The 15,823-nt window shown below is 38.2% G+C and overlaps 1 protein-coding gene across 5 annotated transcripts in view; it reads left to right on the forward strand.

Annotated features, from left to right (window-relative positions):
* Positions 1–15,823, forward strand: part of TNKS (tankyrase) — a 119,771-nt gene that overhangs the window by 19,112 nt on the left and 84,836 nt on the right. For all 5 annotated transcript variants that reach the window (XM_080588842.1, XM_080588838.1, XM_080588839.1 and 2 more), the window contains one exon: positions 2,742–2,837. In XM_080588842.1, the coding sequence (XP_080444968.1) occupies positions 2,742–2,837 (96 nt within the window). The remainder of the gene's footprint in view (positions 1–2,741; positions 2,838–15,823) is intronic.

The following is a 15,823-nucleotide window of genomic DNA, read 5'->3' on the forward strand; positions in this document are numbered from 1 at the left end:
AACAACCCCAACTCCCTCAGCCTGTCTTCACAGGAAAGATGCTCTGGCCTTCCAGTCATCTTTATGGCCCTCCTTTGGACTTACTCTGAGAGGTCCATGTCCTTATGCTGGAGACCCCAGAGCCAAACATGGTACTCCACATGCAATCTCTGTTGGGTGGAGATGACCTTCCAACCTCAGCCGTTCTGTGGTCCAGCCAAATCCTCACCCACCAAGTGGTCCATCCGACAAATCCATCTCTCTCCAACTTAGAGACAAGGATACCATGGGGGGCGGTGTCATATGCTTTGCACAAGTCCAGGTAGATGATGTCTGTTGCTCTTCCCCTATCCACCAGTGCTGTAACCCCATCATAGAAGGCCACCAGGTTTGTCAGGCATGACAAACCCTCAGTGAAGCCATGTTGGCTGTCACCAGTCACCTCCTTATTTTCCATGTGCCTTAGCCTAGTTTCCAGGAGGATCTGCTCCATGATCTTGCCAGGCACAGAGGTGAGACTGACTGGCCTGTAGTTCCCCAGGTCTTGCTTTTTTCCCTTTTTAAAAATGGGAGTTGTGTTTCCCTGTTTGCAGCCACTGAATTTCGCTAGGCTGCCATGACTTCTCAAATGTGATGGATAGTGGCTTAGCAACACCTTGTTCGGTTCTTCTCTCACGTAACTTTTTGTCCCAGACTCTTTTCCAAAAGAATCGTCCACTGTCTTCTCATCCAGGCTGTGGTGTTTTCATTTTTTTTTTTGTATTATTCACTCTCTTAATAGACAGCTAGTTGCTGGTTTGCTCACTTATGGCTTCACTCTTACCCTGATGCCTTTTGGGACGAATAATTTTCCTCACCTCATGATCCAGGAGAATAGAGGCAAAACATGCTGAGTATGTCTCTCCATACTTACTTTCTCTGTTTCACGCTGTTTAGAAAAAATCTGGAAAAGGGCCTGGTTACCACCTCCTGCTGGAGCGTGCCTGACTGGCTTGTGACACTGGCTCAGAGTCATACTTGCCAGTGAGTAAGATCTCTAAGGAGGTGGTTGCATGTATGACACAGATGGCATCTTTGAGAAATATCGGTGCCAGGTTTTAACAATCCTCTTTAAACATGTGCTAGAACCTTTTATCTATTTATTTATTCATTTTTTTTATTTTTATTTTTTGGTGCTTTCCTCTTGACATGGCAAACTTAAGAGGGAAAAAAAAAAAAGGAAGTAATACAAACAAACCACCATCAACAAACCACCACTTATTTCCCTCCTTGGAAAAGCCCGATCTGCCTATTTGAATCTTCTTCCATGTTTTTGAAGGGATTGCAGCTTCTTGAGAAAGCACGAAGAAGTCAATTTATTTCATTAAAGCACCAAACTTTTGCAAAAAATCAGCCTAAGGCAAGCATCTAGCATAGGACCCATTAAACTGAAATACCTGAAATTTGGCAATGTTATAAGCATTTAAAGCCAGAATTGTATAAGAAGAGAGGCTTGACTAAAAGCAACACTACTATCAGTTAAGACTTGAATTTAAGAATAAACTTATGAAAAGCCTTTTGCTGACTAAAGTGATGTATGTAACATAATTTTATTATTTACTTTTGTTCTGGGTTTTTGTTTTTGTTGGAGAATCCCATCAAGGAAGTGTTTTTGCACCCTGAGCTACAAGAAGTATTTACAAGTATTTCTTTGCCTTAATTTTTCAGTCCAGCTTTATCCAACAAACAGGGTTGCACGAGCAACAATAAACGTCTGCTCTTTTTTATTATTGGTGTCCTGGGCATTGAGTCTCTGCTTTTCTGCACACCGTGTTGTTTACTTTGCACAAGTGTGAATAGCAAGTGTGTAACTGTCAGTCGGAACTGGTAATACGCTGTGTTTATTTTGCATCACATTTGGGGAAATAGAAAGTTGGGGCCTTGTTTGCCAGACTTCTCTTGTTGTTGTGGACTTTGTTATCAAATTCTGTAAAAAAAAGAAAAAAACCACCATTATCTTGAGTGGCTAAACTGCATTGTTGTTGTTTCTGATCAGAAGAGTTTATAGCTGAAAATGTCGTTTCCATTTTTTTGGATGAGCTTCCGTAGATGGTAATTCACTGTATTAATGCCTTCCTAGACGTATGGTTGCATATTTTTCTCCAAAAATTTTTAGGGGTTAATCAGTTTTGTGTGCGTGTGGGGAGAAACAGTGAGAATAATAGTCTCTGAACATATAGGCTGTAAGATACACATCTTAACCTTATTTGCTGTGTTTTTTGAAGGCAAGCTGTTATACTGTGGTTAAAATTATTTTTATTAGTGGTGAGCCACTAAAAAACTGGAGCATTGCTGCTTTACAGTATGGCATGGATGGCTTTGGATATTCACCAGGAGGAGGAACAGGAGTGGTAACAAGCAGCAGTAGTGATAGTAAAAGACAGGAGCAGGTTCCATAGTTAGCAGACTTCCCAGCGTGAGTCAGTGAAGGCACAGCTTCCCAGCTAGCAGTCAGGAGGGGGACCCAAAACTGAGTATTGCAAGAGATTCAGGGTTCATGTTTATCAAGAGAAGTCATATGATCCTACTACATCTTGACTTGCCAACTTAGCTTTACTCTGGAGAAGATCCTTTGCTGCAGTGCTTAGGAGAAAAAAAAAAAGGGAAAAATAAAGAAAACTGTGCAATGTGTGTTTATGCCTACATCATGCCGAGGAGACACTTAACAGTAAATAATCTGTGTATCCCTGAGGTAAGATACTGTTTCTGCTTTCCCTGCACAGTACTGCTGCAGCACGGAGCTGATCCAAACATTCGGAACACCGATGGGAAATCTGCGCTGGATCTGGCAGACCCTTCAGCAAAAGCTGTACTCACAGGTGAGATGCATATGTCTTGCAGTGGTGTTCCCTGTACTTCATTTTGTGCGTGTAAGTTCAGCATCTTAAAAGCCTTCTGCCTTTTTGGATTTTCTTCTGTGTAAGAGAATTTTAAAACTGTGCCTTTTACCAGATTTCATTTTGGTGTAACTGTTGTTAATCTGCTGTGCTGCTGTAGGTTTGCTTATTCTACTTATGGCAAAGATGTAATTGTCATAACATCATTCATTATTCAATGCATTTCTGTGTTGTTGTTTTTTTTAATTGCTAACCAATATGTGAATTGAGTAAGAGTCCCCAGCCCTTACAAAAAAAAAAAAAGGAAAAAAAAAATCAGGTCAGTCATTTTAAGACCTTCAGTGTTGAACAAGCAAGGACGTTTGTATAACTATACAAGTACCTGTGATCTGAAAGACAACCTGCTCTACCGACTGCAGAGACTAAGTTACCTTATATTTTGCATGCAGATCTGCGTGCTACCCTTTCCTTCTTCCTGTTCATGAGTCATTTTATGTAGAAGTCTTTGTCACCCACTGATTTTCTTTTTCTTCTTCTTAGGGACTACTAATTGCCAAATATTGCTTTTCATGAAAATATTCTACAGATACAACTTTATTTTTACACAGCTTTGGTTTTTTGTCGGTTTTGTTTGCTTGCTTGTTTTTACAAATTAACTGTTGTAGCATACCAGTAAGCATTAAAATTTTAATTTAGTAGCCTGTCAAATCAATATTGAGAAATATGTGCTCCTCTGTGCAGGTTTTGTTATGTAGGAAATACTGTTTAGAACAAAGTAATCTTGGATTTAAAAACAAATATAATTAGATTTATAGAAAGGAATTCAGCAGCTGAGCTTCATTTAAAGAAATAGCTGTTTCCCTTTCCTTGTCTTTATTTCCCCTATTTTCTCTTTTTATTGACAGCATAACTTATAGGCTACGTGCTTTACAACACCCATATTCTTTCTTCAGATGATGATCAATGCACACCAGCTCCTTTTACTTTGTCAAGAACACTTCCTCCTCTTCTCTTTCCAGTGCATTGACTGCTATACGTAATTATCTACATCTCCGCAGTGATTTGAGAGTACATTTAGAACAATGCTTTTTAAATACATACGATTTAGTTTAATTATTCAGTGTCAAATTTAAACACGTTTCTCCAGCGTTAACACTAACGTTAGGTGTGCTAAGCAGGCTAATACAATTTTTGGCTGATAATCTTTGCAGTTATACAAATGTTGAGGATGGAATGGGCATAAGGGAGCCGAAGTAACCAAAGGTAAAAGGTGTTGAGGGACATTTAGTTGTGGGAACTTGGTATATGTACGTTATGGAGGGTCCTGGCTCGGCTGTTCTCTTCAGACTGTGCTCAAAGATTAAATTCAGGGCATAGCAAAAGACTTACGGTCTGTGATGATGCTGTGTTGACGACTTTGCATGCCTTCCCCATTGACTTCTCTGGGCTCTGGATCAGTACCTTGTGCTTTGGGCAAAGGAGAGGGCAGTGTGTCTTCGCAAACCAGTGAGATGGCTTAGAAGCAACCCTCTGGGAACGTCTGTTCGAATGCAGCAAGCACTTTGCCCCGGCCTCATCCATAATGCCTCATGCAAGAACATTCACTGTCTGAGCTCCTGAAACGAATGGATGTTAACATATAAAATGCATGTACACAGGGACACTTACGCTATTTAGGTGTTTTATTGTTAACAAGAAGAGGTAATTTTGGGGTGTGTTTTATTCTCCCTAGCAAGAAAAATCAATTTTCAGTTTTATCAGCTTTGTCCTCAAGGTGGCTCTGGGCTATGCTGGGCTCCGTGTGCTGTGCACCCAAGCTCCAAGCTGTGTAAACAGGGTTTGAATCAGGCTTAAGCTGCTGCATGCTTCACAGTATACTGAAAAAGCTTAAATGGCACGCTGGATGCCATTTAAATTGAAGCTTTTTTCCAGTTTAATTTTTCTGGATGCTGCCTTGCTTTCTAGTATCTCTGTTAGGCCGCTACTTTCTCATTCATTTTCCATACGCTATCATCCTCAGGTCTGCCCTCATCTCTTTGAAAGAAGGAGGCTTAGGGGATTTCTTAGGCTATATCTGGATTGTGATAATCTTTAGCTACAGCAATGCTTTTTAATTAGGCGCATCGAGACTTTAAAGGTATTACTGGATTGAGAACGAGTAGGAGATATTAACTTAATTTTCGGTATTTAGTGTTGAAAGCTGGGATTCTTAGAGCTTTTAAAAGCGAAGTACTTCTGAAAGTACAATCTGTAATTGTTACTGTGTCTTTAAGCAGCATATATGCCACTGTTGTTTTTATGACGTTATTTTTGGTGCATTTTTCTATCAGGGTCCATGACAATAATAAACTTTTTTCCACACTGCTGCTCTAGTGAGGGCAGAGTTCCTTTTATCACTATTTTTTTGGATCAAGTTCACGCATAGATGTTAATCATTTTGCAAATGGTCTATGTTAATATTCTCTCTTTGACTTACAGTTTAGAAAAAAGTGAACAGAAAAGTTATTGATAACTGATGCAGTCTCTTCAATTTGACAAAGAATTCTGCATGGGTTTTAGAAAGGATGCTCCCTCTGCATAAAGAACATTTCTGGGTGTTCTGGCAGCAAATGCTGAATCCACAATGATTTGTTCTTTTCTGCCTCCCGGTCTAGAATAATGTATAGTATCTTTTTCTCCTGAATTACAGACAGGATATGTAATGCAGTGGTTTCTGGGATGACTTCCAGCAATTTTCTTATAATGTCCTCTTCTAAAACGCGTGTTTTATAAATGTTATGCAATGCAAATGAAAGGCTAATATTTTGATGGAAATGAACTTAGAAAATTTCTTTCTAAACTGCAATGAATGTTATGGAAATCAGATGACAAGTTCCAGCTGCTAATAAAAGAAAGTTTAAAAAAAAATAATAAAATAATTTTTTTAGAAATGGAGAACCTGCATTTTACTGCTGAAATGGGAAAGCAGTCTTTTTCCCCTTCTGCAGGATAAACACCATTTGTGTGAGCCAAGCACTTCGTGACTGAGAGGGCAATGATTTTTTTTCTCCTTTCTTAGTATCCTTTACTGTTCTTAAATCAGGTTGTCAGAAAAGGATTATAATAATCTTTTTCTCTAGGCCAAAGTCTCCAAAAATATATCCCATCTGATAAACAGATGTGTAACATCAGATTAATATCCTAATTATTTTTTGTTAATTTAAATGTGTTTGGGATGTGTGGTTTCTGAGATGGGGACTCATCCTCGGTGCTGTACATAGCACTGTGGGACTCCCATCCAGAACAGAGCGTTTGGGAGCTATTGCAGTGCAAGTCATATTAGTCTTCATTATTCTCTTGATCTGCTTATTGCCCCTTTAAACATTCATATCCCTTTGTCTTTCCTGTACAGTATATGAAGAACCAACAATATTGTTAATGTGAATGATTTCTTTTTAATTTTCACACAATGATGCTTTTTGTCACTTCTGCATATTTTCTGCTATTTGGAAATGCTTTCCCTCTGTGGATGGTTTTTCTTGGTACTCGAGCAGTTTCCAAAGCTGTTAGCAGGAGCTAAGGTTGGGTAATGTATTCTAGACTGTTCCACATCACTATTTTGCAAGGTTGGTTTTTACTGGCTTCAAGCATTAAATCCTTGAGAGAGGTCAAAATGAAGGAAGTTTGGAAACTCCTGTCACTCCAGATTAAAGAAAGAGTTTCTGGGGGGAGGAAATAATGTCTTGTTTGTTTAAAAAAAAAAATAATAAAATCTGAAGTTAAGACTCTGATCATCCTACTCACTATGGAAATGTCTTTTATAAACAAATTACTTAGGTCCTATTGAGCTTTCTTCACTTACGTTTTTTGGATGTGAAGGACTGCTTGATGAGTTAAAGTACGGCTGGGCTAAGGTTATCAGAAGTGCTAATGAGGATTCGTGTTTTCATCTATTTGTCAACTTTTAAATTTAAATGGGGAGCATAGGCCATTTATTAAAGTATGTTCGCACAGATTTTTGAAGTGAACTGCCACTTACGTATGACTTGCCTGCCGGGAAGGGAAAAATCTGGTATTTCGCTACAAAGGTTTACTGATAATTTTTAGAATGGAAAATGGGCGCTAGGCACACCTAATCCGTTTTAGAATTACCAGGATGAGAAGAGAGGATTTTAGCTTGGGTTAGTCTTATTTTTACTGTTTGACTGTCTTGAATCCCAAATTCCTTCCTTCTGGGTTGGTAATATTTCCTTTCAGGTGTTCTTATGATTCTGAAAGCGTTCTGGATTGGATAGCCACTAGCACTTCCTTTTGGGTTCGTGAAAGTATTTTTTCACCTGCAAACCTCCTCTACCTTTGCTTTTATTGATCTAACTCCTTTGCAGTGTACTCTGAGATCAAATCATTTAGACAACATGTAGCTTCTGTCTTTAAAAATATCACAAGCAGCACTTACAGAAAGAGAAATGCTTGTTAAAGTAAGGAGGGCAGAAACTGCTAGAATAGTTTGGGCTCTCCATTTGTCTGGATCATCATCCTTTCTGACAGTGACCAGGGTCTGCAGCCTTAGAGAAAAGTGCAAGAAACCCATCAGCTGAGGAATGAATATTCTTGCCCTGTGGAAAACTTTCACCTTATTTTTAGATAAGCTGTTGGCATACATCTTAAAAGCAAGAGGTATTAAACAAGTACTGGAAAAGGCCTTTGCTTTGAGTGTGTCTTTTTGATTATGTGTGTAGCCCTCAGGCAGGTCTGCTGTCTTCACTTTTACCAGGACAACCTTGGAACGAAAGATGCCATCTGCTCAAGTTCACTAGTACAGGTGTCGTATCATGCTTTTATGTTTGGAGTCCTTGGTGATACTTTACATCTACTTTCTGGAGATTTATGAGAACTATTAGCCTCCCGTCAGGAATGCAGGGGACATTGTTTATCTAGTCTTTGGAATGACTGAAGTAAAATGTACTTGTAAGGTGGACCTAACCTGAAGTCTACTATATGAGCAGCCCTCATTTAAAAGTTCTAACTGTATGGGTATATAAATCTTTGAATCAATGTGTAGTCTCATGTTCTTAGAGATTATTTTTTTAAATTATATTTTTTACAAATATAACAAGATAGTCAAAATTAAAATAATCTCATTCAGCGTATGGCTTAGTTCCCACTTTCCCCTTTGAAAGAAATACACAGGTTTTTGAGGAGGTCAGGAGGAAAATAGCTGCCTTTCTCAGTTCTGACGTGGCCACATTTCAATTTCATTTTACATTTCTTTGTTTTCACCTTAAGAAGAGAGGAATGAACGTTTATCTTTCTGTTCTAGATGCCATGCAGTACTTTGTGCACTTGTGTTTCTTCCTCTTCAAGAAGAGCTGTCCTTGTTCTTTACTGTCTACATGTAAAGTCTTTTTTTAGTGGAGATAAGGTTTCACCTGTGTCAGTAACAATATCAGTGATTCTCTTAACACTTTCCAGCACTACATTATTCTTTCAAGCTAATATATCTAGATTTGAGCGTTGTGTTCTGGTATAACATCCAGTTGACTTCCATAGCGATGCTCTAATTCATAGAATCATAGAATATCCCGAGTTGGAAGGGACCCACAAGGATCAGCGGGCCCGATTCATGGATCCCCAAAGGACCACCCAAAAAAATCAAACCATGTGTCTGAGAGCATCCCTTCCCTTGGCCGACTAGCAATGCCATGCTTGATGCACCCAAGGGTATGGTTGGCCCTCCTGACCATCAAGGTACACTGCTGGCTCATGTTCAGCTTGCTGTTTCTTCTAATTTCTTGTTTTATCTGGTAATTGAATAATTTAAATGTTTCCTTCAATGTGGTAGGTTAACACCAATTCCAATGTGTTTCATCATAAAGCAAACAAGTTACTCCTGATTTTAATCATGCTTTGAAGTGTCTGGTTCTTGATAGTTACTTGCTCCCCATTTCATAACTAATTTATTGAATTTCTTATTGAAGGACTTTGTGCAAGGATTTATGTGAACCGCTGTGTATGTTCTGCTGCCCAAATTTTCTGTTTCCATGCCCTTATGTGCTTGGCTTTCTTTCTAGTGTATCTCTGCATGATAACTTTTATAGTACTTAGTTTTAGAATAATGACGGGTTCTCCCTTCTGTATCTTTGTTCCCCATGTTAGAGGTGAGCACCATCATCTTCATCTTCTGTTTAAATCTAGTTGTTTGTCTTGAAATGACTTCTTTGGAGTGTGGCTGGCTGACCGGATCAGACAACTTTTATTGTCTGTATCCTGAATTTAGATGATGAGTCGAAAGTCTGTAGAGTCTGTTGTGTAGGTGGTCAAATAAGATGCATTGCGGGATTCGGGATTTTATACTTCTATGAAAAGCATGGTTTTGATTTACACCGTTCCCTTTTCCAGACTTTTTAATCTTTCAGCTTTCTTTTTTTCCCTTAATTTGGGATTATTTTAACAAGTGCTCTTGAAGTGGAGTTAAACTCTCCCCTTGTCAAATAAACAAATTATCATTTCAAAGCTTTTATGAAGCACCTGAGTACAGCCTTTCAGTTAGTTACCTGATTCTTAGCTCTGCAGTTTGCATAGAGCTTTGGATGCTTTGAAAGCTTTCAGAAATCTGATGTACGCAAATGTATGTGGTCCACAGTACATAGTAAATCTTAACAATATCAAACTCAAAAGAAGGTTTCCTTCCTGAAATTTGTTGTTACTCAAATGGATAGGATAACAAATAAGATCTCTAAAACTTGTAAATAAAGAGCCCAAAATGTATTTTTCCATACCGTAGGGAAGATAATTGCAGAAATGTATAAGAAGCATTTCTGTAGGGCATCAGAGCATTGTCTTGTTTTTCTTGTTTTGTTTTGTTTTTGCCTTGAGCAATGACCAATCTTATATGTTAGAGAAGAAGAAAGAAATTTCAGTAAATATTGATTGGATAATTTTGTTTGTTCAGTTTAGGTTCCTTTTTCTTCCTTCTGAGTCAGATGTTTGTTGTTTTGTAGCACAGTCAATGTTGTACATTTCTGCTTATTAGTAGTGCCTTCTAGCAGTCCTGAAACCAAATAGTGCTTTGTTGTCTACTACACTTTTCCATTGTCCATGGATAACTCTTCTGGATTGTTGTATCAAAGTGGCCTTTTTAAACTGTATAACGTACTGTATGGGATAATATACCAGAGTACAGTGTTAAAAAATGAATTGGTGAAGAAGGTTGTATGCTAGGACTTCTAAGTTGTCTAGTTCTGTTCATAAGCAGGATAGCCATACTGTAGTTCCAACTATTTTGATGGATTTTTTGTGTTGCCTTTGATTGCTTTAAGCAATCATGGAACTATCACAGTGGGTTTTTTGAACTAACTGTATTGTTCCTACAAACATATGCTCCCACTGCTTTTGTTTTTCATGCTGTAACTTGAACAGCAGTCTTGTATTTGTACTTTTTTTCTCTGAAAGTAGAGCCACGTTAAAACTTTGAAAGTGCTGAGCACTCACAATTGCAGTCTTGAAGTCTGAATGTGTAAAACATTTAGACCATTTTTTTTCTGGTCTGGACAGCTGAATCTGAAAGAATGCTAATGTTGTGTAAGGAAAATATCCTGACTAGGAAGTGGGAGAGGCAGACAATCTAATTTTACCTTTTATACACTTATTAGGACGCAGACTTTGCTTACAAGACTGCTTACTGTTCCCCGATGCCTCATTCTGCAGGAGGGATAAGGATGGCTGTGCTCTGGGGAGGAATCAGGATTGCACAGAGAAGCAAAATGTTGTCCATATGGCTTCTGTTTCATTTGCTGCAGAAGTTGAAAGCAAGAGTGAATGGTGCAAGATGGGGAAAAAATCTTGAATGTATGGTTAAAGCAGCTAAATATTTTCTTTGGAAGTAGGGTTTTCTTTTTGATTGTGCTGTGAAGTTTCCTATGTAATTTTGCGTCAGCATCGCTGACCAATATTTCTTTGTGATCTGAAGTTTCATTCCGATGCGCTGAAAAACAAGCTGTTTGCTGTTCTAGTTCATCTCTTCTCAACAGATTTAAAGATTCATGTCATCCTGCTTTAAAGCATTTAAGTTTGAAGTGGATCATGTGTTGTTTAGCTGCCTTCCAGCCCAGGAGGTGCTGTTAGAAAAGGCAGAACATGGCAGTAGCGGTAGGCTGTTCTGCACATTCTTTCTAAGCTTAGTGATATCTGCTTATGTGGCTGGTTCTCGTAGTAGTCTTTATCTAGCTCTTTAGTCTTCATCCTGTCCTAACCAACCTCTGGTACCAGTTCCAGGACCCATAGCTGTTCTCCTTAAGCTTCTTGTCTTGATCCCCACTTCCTGCAAACACGTGCATCTCGTACTTGGGGTGTCCCTCCTTTACTATGCCTCTTACTAGGCCTGTTGTTTCTTTCCTGAACCTTCTTCTAATCCTGGTTGCCTTATAAATTTTTCATGCAGAGTGTCTGTGATCTCTTCAGCTTCTCTGTCCAGCTAGCATCCTGACTCTTTATCCCTTTCTCTTCTATTTCTCCTCACCTACGTATTCCCAGTTTTTGGTATGACTTCATTCTTTTCTTGAGCTAGCAAAATAACTCCTTTACAAGCGTTAAATAAGTGGCGAGATACTAAATGATTGAATACTGTATAGATATTGTTATGTTTCAGACCGCTTAGTTGTAGCTCTCCAACCTCCCTCTTCTATGCCAGTCACTTTTTAGCTTTTCATATTCCACTTTCACAAGAGTTGTTTGAATTTGGAGGAGAATGCAAACTTAAATCCATTAAAATAATTCCTTTCTCTTTTAAAGCAATTAACCCATCTAGGCTGGCTGTGTCTTGAAAGGTCCAGTTAGAATAATCTCTGTAAGAAGCATTGTTCTGATGTCCTACTTCCAAGCCTGTAGTCAGCTGAGGTCCTCTGGTAAGAAGCTTTGTCAAACTCAAAAGTATACATTTAAGGAAGATTTTCTATGAATAGATATCCTAATTTAATAATACCACTAAAAATAAATCCATAAATTGTTCTGGTTGGTAGGGATATGGTCAGCCTAGACGAATGTGTTTCTTCCAGTTCTTTGAAAGTGGAAGAGATGAAAGTAAGTCCATACAAAAGCTCTTGGTCCGGTCACATTGCTGCTCAGTGCTGTGGCTGTGCTGGGCTCTTTTTGTACTGTTTTTGTTCTGACGAGTGTGCTTGTTCTTGCCAGCTGTGAAGCACTCCGGCTGCCTGGCTCACAGAGCGTGGGGCTGTGCTCCAGTTCCTGTCCATGGTGAGGCACCTGGCTTGCTTAGAATATTTTTTTTCTTTTAATTTTACTCTACGTATGGTAGACATGATTTAAATTCAAGGAGAAGATTTTTCAAAAAGTAGTTAATACTCCTGACATTTAAAGGGAATTGGGCTCCTGAGTTATGTTTTTTTTAATGTAAAAGATCAAGTTTTTTTATTGCAAAGGAGAGAGAAAATTGCTTTTTGATTCCATTGTTTTCTTATGAGGTTTTAAATGTCTAAAATAACTTCTGTTCAAATTTATTTTAAAATGTCTTCACCTATTGCTTTTGTGACTCTTCTGTTTGCAAACCGTTGTGCTAACTCAAGTTGCCGTGGCTTCATTAACCTAGGATTTAAGATTGCAGTTGCTCTCACATAGTAAGAAGTCCATTTTTAACGATATGATTGAAAATTCTGCCTTAGATAGACAATTTATACTTACGGCTGTGACAGTCTTCTTTAGGTTTATCTGCAGCTCTCTGAAACTTCAGTGCTCCTGCCCTTTTGCTGATGCTGCCATTCTCCTTGCAGGGTTTGAAGCCCAGTATATACATCTGTCTCAGGTATCCCATTTCACCGTTAGGGTGCTGGATCATAAACTGAACACAGATGTGCACTGGACTATGCTGAAGCATTTGCTGCTTCCAACAGTTCTTATGTGCTTTCCTGTTTATAGAATAAATAAAGCAGGTGTCCAGCAGTAAGATTTAGTTTGTTGCACATTTCCTCATTCGTATGCTGAACGCTGGCCATCCTTTGCAGAGTCAGGGATCTTGTAGGCAGGAAAGCGTGGTATAATCCTAGCAGAATGCATGTATGTGCAAGTTCAATTTAATGTGCACAAGAAGTTCTCCAGACATTAGAGGGGAACACATTTTGATGTAAACAGACCCCAGCAAGTATCATCACATTTTTCAAACTTTGCTCAAAATTCTTCTTTAATCTTGACCATAATTTGTCTGTCTGTCTTCTCCCTTTCCCCTGACCTGTCAAATCCAATCTGCAGTTTTCAGCAACGTACAGTTTAGACAAATGAGATTGGATTTTTCAAGTTGACCATGGTAGGCATTTCTTCTAACTTTGGATGACCCAAATGTTCTATCCTTTTTTAAGATTCCTATTCTGAGATATCCAGATGTTAAAGTTTCTTTTCGAAGGACTTTAAGGAAGTTCTGCATTTTGGTAAAATACAAAATGTGTATGAGTTGTGTGGACAGCACAAGCATTCTTTGTCCTGTAGATGTGGTGCAATTATTCTTGTGTAATTTTAAAATTTAGGTTGAGATGTGCAGTTAGAATTTCAGCCTGAAGGTTTCAAACTTGGCAGAATTACAATGGAAACCAGTTCTTAAATCACAAATGTTAAATAACCTTAAGTTTTCTGGCAGCTACCAGAAGTGCTACAAGCTCTATCTACAATTAGTATATTGAAAAGAATCATATTTCTTGGGTGCAGCTTGTTTTGCTTTCATGTGCTTCCTAGGTGTGACCACATACCTTGATATGTCATTTTGGAATGAATGAAGAGTGTAGGCGATTTTCATAACTAAAAATATCCGATGGAAATCATGTTGGTCTGATTTATTTGATGAGGTGATCTATGATACAGCAGGCTCAGATGCAGTTTACATTTCATGTGGCAAGGGGTTTGTTCTTGGTGTTGTACAGAACTTTCCAAAGATGACTGAGACACTGATGCTCAGTATCAGGTAACTTAAGGTATCACTTTGTCTGGCCTGTGTTTATAGACCAAAGGCAAGAGATCTGAGTGGGTCCATCTGAGCAGAGTGCGTCTTTCATGCCTTAACTCCAGCCCGGTGTGGTGTGGGGAGCATTTTAATTCTGAAGTACACACGCACACACATTTTTATATTACATTTTAAAAAAAATTTATTTTATGTACTAAGTAACAACAGCATATTTTTTACGTAGCCAAGGTTTGTCACAAGCATTTTTTTCTGTTAGTGTAAGAGGTGGCTTCCAGAAGGGATGCTTCTCGGTGAATGAACATTGTACTGTTTTAACTTACTGAAATAAACTAATCAAGTAGCCATTTCAGTGGTGACTAATTAGGTGTATTAAAACACTGTAGTAAGAACATCTTAAAAGTCAACTTTGCAATACTATTCACACTGGATGCAATATAATTAAATTGCTCAGCAATATAAGGTGTAATTGAAAGCCTCCTGTCATGTCACACAGTTGGAAGTAGTGGATTTATTGAATATTTTGTAATGGAACAATAATTTGCTTTAAAAAATGGATCGAGTAAGGAAAATTCATTTAAACTATCACAAATAACGTAACTATTTACTATGATTAACCAAGATTCAGAAGTTCTAGGTTTTAGTCTCATGAGCTTGTGTTTTTGTCTTTACTTTTCCGGGGGGGGGGGGGAAGTCTTTATCAGTTGGTTTTTTGTGTGATTTTAATTATTCATTTAAAAAAGTCATCCTTTTATCCTCCCAGAAGGCTAAAATAAGAAAGGAGAAAAACTACTCATGTAATGTTTGTCTTATTTCTTAATTTATCACTTGAAAGCAGGCTGATCTGACAAACACCTGATGCACAAACTTGAATTTCGTAGAAAATGATATATTTTAGCAAGTCTTGGTAGAACTTAAACACCTTATTGAAGAACTCTGAAGTTACTAGGCATTTCAGTTTATTTTTCATTTGCCATGTGGTGCCAGTATGTTGATCTGTGATTGAAGAATACGGAAAATTTAGTTTAAGATGAAGAACAATTGGTCTGAACTCCTATTTCTTTCTGAAGGTTTTTACTAGCTTATGGAGACTGGAGACTTGCTTACATTTTCAGTCTAAGTTGAGTTTTGTTGTCTCAACTTGATGTGGCAAGATCCAATTTTTCATCGTGCAATGGTCCCGTTACTCATCAAATTGTTCTGGTGACAGATAAATAAATGCTAAAATCATTTTCTGGCCTCTCAACCTCCTTTCATATCTCTTTGAAATTTTATTTAATCGTGATAGTACTCTTAAGTGCCTTTGCAATATCTAATTTGAAGTGTGTGCATGACAAGAAGAATATGCCAATGAAAATGGATATTTCCGCTCCGAGTACCTTTCTTTGTACTGCCATGGGTGTTCAATATGAGAGCGCAAACATGGAAGAATTTTACAGAACTCACAGAATTTTGCAAGTGCTATTTGTATGTTGGTTTCGAAGCATGAGAGTTTGAAAGAAGTGGTGAATTTTATGTCAGCTGAGGGTATGAATGTCTTTCTGAGATTCTGATACACTTTCAGTTGACCATTATGGAAAAGCTCTCTTGCATTTGATTTGTGACCCAGTCAGTCTTCTAAAATCATCTGTTTTCTCAGATAGTTATGTATTCTGTGCCATTCTAACAGTGGAGGGACTACAAATTTAAGCAGTTAACTAAGGCCATAAGTTGTCTAGGAACTTGACGAGTTTGTCAGAGATGCAGGTGGAGACATCTCAGCACTGGATCAATGAAAACGAAAGGCTATGATTTTTTTTTGTTGGCTTCTATTTACATTATTATGTATACTAATGTTTGGAAGTAGGCTTCTTTGGACAAAATATTCCTATGTAGTAGTGCTATGTAAACTGCTAGAGGCGTGTAGATGAAATTGCATGAATACAAGTGTCACGTTGCACTATGATTTTTTCCAAAGTTTCAGAAAGTAGATCCCCTCCCTTCACCAAAGGAAAATGTTTTTCTTTTGTTTTGTGTTAAGCTTTGGTAC

Source organism: Anser brachyrhynchus, assembly GCF_964034855.1.
Source record: "Anser brachyrhynchus genome assembly, chromosome: 4".
NCBI classification, from domain to species: Eukaryota; Metazoa; Chordata; class Aves; order Anseriformes; family Anatidae; genus Anser; species Anser brachyrhynchus.